Source organism: Mesocricetus auratus, unplaced genomic scaffold (genome assembly GCF_017639785.1).
Source record: "Mesocricetus auratus isolate SY011 unplaced genomic scaffold, BCM_Maur_2.0 Super-Scaffold_100007, whole genome shotgun sequence".
Taxonomy (NCBI): domain Eukaryota; kingdom Metazoa; phylum Chordata; class Mammalia; order Rodentia; family Cricetidae; genus Mesocricetus; species Mesocricetus auratus.
Genome location: NW_024429191.1, coordinates 76,629,593 through 76,636,531, shown reverse-complemented (window position 1 = coordinate 76,636,531; position 6,939 = coordinate 76,629,593). Strand labels below are relative to the sequence as shown.

Below are 6,939 nucleotides of genomic sequence, written 5' to 3'. Positions count from 1 at the left end.
AAGCACTGAAACCAGAATAAAAACTCCAAATAAATCACAAAATAAATTATTTTTTAAAGAAACTGACCCACATGCAGATGATGGACACACACACACACACACACACACACACACACACACACACACACACACACACGAACATAAGCGCACACACAGGCACACATCACTCTGGTCTTTTGTTCAGTGTTGACTGTAACTTCCAAGCTGGAAACCGTGGGAAAGGATGAAAACTAGACATGGAAAAAGAGGGTGTGCTAATAAGCCCCTCTGCCACCAGGGTTTCGTAAGATTTAAGACAATTGGAGAAGAAACCCACCGAGCTGTAAGAAACGAGAGCAGAGAGGAAACAGCAGTTATCAAGGAAGTTTTAATTACTTCACAGAGGGGGAGAAAGCACAGAGATCTGACACAAGCAAAGGCACAATGAACGTGGTGGAGTTGAGTGGAACCGAACCCTTCCTTCAGTTAAATGGTTGTTGTTGGGTTTTTTGTTTTTATTTCTGCATGTGATTTTGAAGGCAGGTATCATTTTATTTCATTTAATCTCAAGAAATGAGTCTTGAAGGCAGAATTATAGTAGCCTCCTCTCTTTCCCCTCATTCCCTAAATCTGACCACAGAGCTAGGGACTGAAGTCACAGGGAAAGGAGACGACAGCTGGAGTGTGAAGAACCTGATTGCAGCTGATTGTAGGTTTGGGTTTCCAGAAGGACAGACCGCACAGTACAGTGCTATCAGGGGTCTCTGACGCCCTACCCTCCACCCACCCCAGAGTCCCACAGACGGAAGGACCCTGGAGTCACATTTCTGCCACACTCCCATAAGCACTCAGCCTACAGATTGTTTCAAGTGATCAGGAGAATTAAAACATACCCCAACCCTGAGTTTCTCTGTAGCAAATCTATTTACAATTATTTTTTTTCTTCCTCCTCACCTCTCCCTGGAGGTAAATCTGGGTTTCAAGCTGGGAAGCCACTGGGTAAGGGGATCCCCCTAGTGCAATGCCAGTGACTAGTTTCCTTGCCTTTGCTGGGAAGGGGGACAGGACAGGGACGAATTCCTGGCGATGACAGCCTCACATCCATCAGCTGGGGTAGCCCTAGCTGCTCACACAATTGGCCCGGGCTGTGAAAATGGTAGGGCTCTGCAAACCCCCAGGAGGGAGAAAGCCATACCTGGAGTATCCGAAGTGCTTTGGTCCAGGTTTGGTGACTAGAGAAAGGGAAAGGGGCATGTAGCTCATTTCAAAGTCAGAGGCCACTGCCCAGCTTTGGGTAGGGCAGTAAGAAACAACTACTAGTGTTTCCTATTAGGGGAAAAGCCCACAAAACCCACAGGAAAGCTGTTGACAAAGCTTCTTGCTGCTTAGTTGGGCAATGTCTCTTCTCTTTCTTTGGGAGGGGACAAGGGAATTAAAGGGATTAGGCTACAGCCTCAACATGAGACCACCCAATCTTCCACTGAAGAGACAACATTCCCATAAGCAGATAAAAAAGCAGTTCCAAAGGGGAAATTTTTCAGTGCTCTTGCAGCCCGCCCACCTTAAACCTGTATTACAAGCTCTGTACAACATACAAAATAGACCAACAGTTATTGAGGATCACATTCCCTTCTACAGTAGCAAATATACATGGTAACAAATCTGTTATTAAAGCAGGACCAAATGATGCATAAGGCAAAGACATTTCAATTAGGTGCTGTGTCACCAACATGCTCTTAGTCAGATCTAAACCCAGGCCTTTGTTTGCTTGTTGTTGTACCAGGCAAAGACAATGAAAATATAATCACTACCCACATGACACAGTCCAAATTTGGAGAATATGAAGGACGCAGGTCATGTAGAAGAAGGTATCAGCCCCAGTGAAAAGCTGGGGTTTGGCTTTATTTGCTATATTATATATTCTGATGTTCTATGTTTCAGTAAGGGGAAATCTCTATACACTTTGATAACATTGTACAAAAGGCATCAACTCCCATTTCAAAAACAAATGGGAAGACTTCACAGTCAAAGTTCAGCAATTGGCATCTACCCTGGAACTCTTGCACTATCAGATCCTCTCCCTCTCTTAGTTCTGTTCACTTTAGGGTACTGGGGATACTCCTGGGAGGTGACTGCTACGGCATTTGAGAAGAACCGTAAGCAGTGAACAATTAGAAGTCTAGTGAAATCTAATCACTGCCTGTCCCAAGAGTCAAAGTGGTCCAGGAGATAGATGGCAAAGGGTAATACCCAATAAATAAATAAACCAAGGTAAGCCCACCTTCACCAGCACTGGAAGATTTGGGTATCACCTGGCATCACACACAGATCCTTAGTCTATGTTTCACTAGATTAGAAAGGTCCCTATGAACCGGATGTGGTAGTGTACAACATTAATCCCAGTACCTGGGAGGCAGAGGCCAGTCTGGTCTACAGATCAAGTACCAGGACAGCCTGGGCTATACAGAGAAACCCTGTCTTAGAAAATAATAATAGTCATAATAATAATAATAATAATAATAATAATAATAATAAAAAAGAAAAGAAAGGTCCCTATGACAGTTTGACCCTGTGACATATCTGAAGGTTTTTAACTAGCCTCCCCTATTAGATTCAAAGAATCACCAGGTCTCCCCATGGTCATGGAAGGTTTAAGCAGCCTTTGCCCATGGCTATGACTATAGGAAACCAACTTTTCCTGTGTGTGGAGTCCCTGGTGCCCCACATGCTGTTGGAGAAGAGACACTCACTGTTCAATGACCAACCTCAGTTAAAACATCCATTTTTCCTGTGCTGTTTACCTACTACCTGGAAGACAGAGAACAATGTATTGCTGGCTGCCAAGGAAGACCCGCTGATGGACTGAGGCAGACCTCCTTAAGTCTTTGTGCTTCTTGGTTTACAAGACTCTGAACGAGCCCCCAAAGGTCCCACATATTTCCGTGCCCTTTCTACTCTGTGGTCTTAGTCCCTGCAGTCTTGGGAAGGTAGGGTGGCAGAGAAAACAGGGAGAACCTGCTGTGTCAGAGGGGTATAAGCAGGCTGTGGAGACCTTTGTAGCCCCGAGCCAGGCCCTCTCCTGAAGTGCTTCCTCAGAGCACTCTCCAAGGCTGAAGGACTCTAAAGGCTGCTGACCACTTCAGGGTTAATCAGACAAAACTGAGGCTGACTTAAGATTGAGGTTAAGGTCCTCGCCTCCTCTTTTCATCTCTTATAGGAAGTTTCTGGAATTTGTGAACTGGGAATATGAATAATGCACCCAACAAAAAGTGACTCTTCCCTTGAAGGACCAAAAGGACATCCTTCAGCCTAGCACCCCAGGGAAGGGCAGGGGGGGTCCCAGGGAGTTCAGATGGCCCTGGCCCCTTAGCTGCAGAAGAGCTGACTAGCTCTGGAATGATCCTCAGTTTACTTCATCCCCTTCTTTTATTGTTTAGGTCAACTGATTAGTATTTAGTGTATGTACAACTCACCCCTTGGAATGGGTAGAAGAGAGATAAAACAAAACCAAAATGCTCTTAAGAATGAAGAAGCTCCATTTCTTTGTCCTTTCTATAACCTGACCTTTAAAACAGATCACTTCTCTACAAACTCCCTTCCTGCTTCACAAAAAGTACCCTTTCTTCAGCAGTCCTGACCATACCAACCTCCTAAACTATGGAATATAAGCACACACCAAACTCCCCTCTTGGTGAATAACAGCAGACAGGGGTCCATTCTCCACCCTGCCCAATGTGAGTCCATTCACCATAACAAGGCACCTTTCCCTGGAAGAAAGCAGGCGATATGGGAGCTTTCTCCTTTTCTGGCTAGCAGGGCTTGCTGGAAGAGGGCTGGATACAGGGCTTGAGACCCTATTGCCAACAGAAAAAATCCAATCATCAAGTCCAGAGATGAGATGCATAGATGGAGCTGGGCCGGGAGGATGCTTAGAGTCTATGGTTGGTCGCACTGGAGAAACACTGTAGGAGCTCTCATGCAGGTTCTAGGGGCTGGGGGACCATCTGAGAAGAGGAGGCCCATCTTTTTCCTGAGGAGCAGGACCAAGCCAGGCTTCACCTGAGAACAGGTGGCAGAGGTGGGGCTCCACGGGCAGCTGGGGAAACATGAACCATAGATATTCAGCTCACGTACCAGACCCTAAATAGCACCTCTGAAATGAGACAGGCTCTTAACATCAGGGACTAGGGCTGAAGGAGAGCTTGGCTGGGGGTACTTGCTGCCAGGCCTGTTGACTGGAGCTGAACCCCCAGGATCCACTTGGTGGAAGGAAGGTGAGAACTACCTCCTGCTGCCCTCTCCATGTGCAGAAGCCCATTCTGACCCCAGGAAATACACCAACTCTACGCTGCACACACTCATGGACACTGTCTTCACCCCCTCGCACCTCGGTTTGTCTTGCTGGGGTATACTCTTTGAAGATGCTTATATTCTTCCGGAGCGGGGAAGTCCTCTACTGGGTGGAAGGAGTACTTGGACTCAAAATCATCTGTGAAGAAAAGAGAAGAGTATTACATCATGCCTCCCACAGACTTCTTAGGACCCTCCCTATTTACTATTCTCCTGTGGGTTCTGCTGTATGGAGAGCCTGCTCTTCCCACCAAACCAAAGTTCCCAAGACAACAAAAGCGTCAACCTGGGTGCCTCTAATGTACAGTACATCTCCAAAGATCCTTTATTTGGGGGCTGGGGAGGTGGCATGGTCAACATGGTGCTTGTGCAAGTGTAAGGACCTGAGTCTGGATCCCCAGCACCCATGTAAAAGGCTGGGCATGGTGACAGGAGCCTGTAACCGAGGGCTGTGGAGGCAGGGATCAGAGGATCACTGGGACTTGCTGGTCTGCCAGCCAGACCAATTGTGGATCTCCAGATTCATTGAGACATCTTCTCTCAGAAAATATGGTAGAGAGAAATTAAGAAAGACACCTAACGTTGACCTCTGGTCTCCATAACCACCTGGATACATACATATGCACACATACATGTACACATGTGAACATATACATGCAGAGGAAAAAACTTCATTCTTTTAAATTATGTGGGTGTGTATATGTGTGTGAGTGTTTTGTTTACATGTACGCTTGTATATCACGTGCATGCAGCACCCACAGAGGCTATGGGAGGGTTTGTACAGCCCCATATTGGTGCTGGGAACTGAGTCCTCTGAAAATGGAGCCAATACTGAGCTACCTCTCCAGCCCCTTTCTGTGCTGGATAGTTTTTGTGAGGTTTTTTTGTTTTGTTTTTTCGAGACAGGGTTTCTCTGTAGTTTTGGGGGCTGTCCTGGAACTAGATCTTGTAGACCAGGCTGGCCTCTAACTCACAGAGATCCGCCTACCTCTGCCTCCTGAGTGCTGGGATTAAAGGCGTGTGCCATGGATAGTTTTATTTTAACTTGACACAAGGTAGAGTTATCTGAAAGGAGGAAACCTTTATCGATTGATAAAGTAACTCCATAAAATCCAGCTATAGGGCATTTTCTTAATTAGCAATTAATGGGGGATGGCTCAGCCCATTGTGGGTTGTGCCATCCTGCACTGTGGTCCTGGGTTCTATAAGAAAGCAGGCTGAGCAAGCCATGGGGAGAGAGCCAGTAAGTAATACTCCTCCATATGGCCTTTGCATCAGCTCCTATCTATAGGATCTTGTCCTGTTTGAGCTCCTGTGCTGACTTCCTTCAAGCAATATGAAAGTGTAAGACAAATAAACCCTTTCTTACCCAACTTGTTTTTCGGTCATGGTGTTTCATCACAGTAATAGAAACCCAAATTAAGACAACTTACTATTATTATTATTTTTAAGACAAGGTTTCTCTGTATAGCCCTGGGTATTGTAGAACTCACTCTGACCTAAAACTCAAAGATATCTGCCTGCCTCTGTTTCCCAAGTGCATGGATTAAAGGCGTGTGACACCACTGCCAGGCTATTGTTGGTTTTTTGTTTGTCTGTTTGAGACAGGGTCTCACTATAGCCTTCACTAACCTCGAACTCTGAGACCAGGATGGTCTCAGACAGAGAGAGATTTGCTTGTCTCTGTCTCCGGAGTTCTGGATCAATGTGTGTGTCCACAACCAGAACCAGTATCCACCCTTTTAAAGTTCCCAATGTAAGAGTCCCAGGCTGACTCTTTACATCTTTCCACCAAAATTCAGACACTATGGGAAAGGAACACATCTGTGTGTGCAAGCAGAAAGAAGTATTGCTTTGCTCCAGAAACAAGGTGGGTTTAAAAGACTGTTTCTATGGGAAACGAGTTGAACTAAATTTACAAGGTGGTAGCCATTAACCTCAAAGGGGGCATGCGTCTCTAGCTAGTGAGAGGTTTTTTTTTTTTTTTTTTTTTTTTGGGTTTTTCCATACAGGGTTTCTCTGTATTGTTTTGGAGGCTGTCCTGGCACTCGCTCTGTAGACCAGGCTGACCTCGAACTCGCAAAGATCCGCCTGCCTCTGCTCCCGAGTGCTGGGATTAAAGGAGTGTGCCACCACCCAGTGCTAGTGACAGTTTTAACCAGAAAATATTCTTTCAGCCTCGGTTACCTTACATTGTTCTACAACACAGTTCAGCCAGCGATGTCCTGCTCCAGTACTTCCTACGACCACTTCATAAGATTCAAAAGTCTCATGAGTATGTCATGATCACACTTCAAGAGTTCCTTTTTCTATTCAAAGTTTTCTCTCTTGTTTAGATAGGGTCTTGCTATGTATTTCAGACTGGTTTTGAATTTAAGATTCTCCTGCATCAGCTAAACCATGTGCTGGGGATACAGACACATGCCACCATACCCCACTAGATCCAAAGGTTTCTGCAATAAGAATGTATGTTCAAAGCAAAACCCCGGTGCATCTGTTAAGAACAGGTTGGAGCTGGGCGTTGGGGGCGCACGCCTTTAATCCCAGCACTTGGGAGGCAGAGGCTGGTGATCTCTATGTGTTCAAGGCCAGCCTGGTCTACAGAGTGAA

At 45.8% G+C, this 6,939-nt stretch overlaps 1 protein-coding gene across 4 annotated transcripts in view; it reads right to left on the bottom strand.

Annotated features, from left to right (window-relative positions):
• Positions 1 to 349: 349 nt before the first annotated feature.
• Positions 350 to 6,939, bottom strand: part of Wipf2 (WAS/WASL interacting protein family member 2) — a 30,190-nt gene continuing 23,600 nt past the window's right edge. For all 4 annotated transcript variants that reach the window (XM_013117692.3, XM_013117691.3, XM_040749653.1 and 1 more), the window contains 2 exons: positions 4,367 to 4,468; positions 350 to 4,075 (listed from right to left, as the gene is read on the bottom strand). In XM_013117692.3, the coding sequence (XP_012973146.1) occupies positions 4,035 to 4,075; positions 4,367 to 4,468 (143 nt within the window). In that variant the 3' untranslated portion in view covers positions 350 to 4,034. The remainder of the gene's footprint in view (positions 4,076 to 4,366; positions 4,469 to 6,939) is intronic.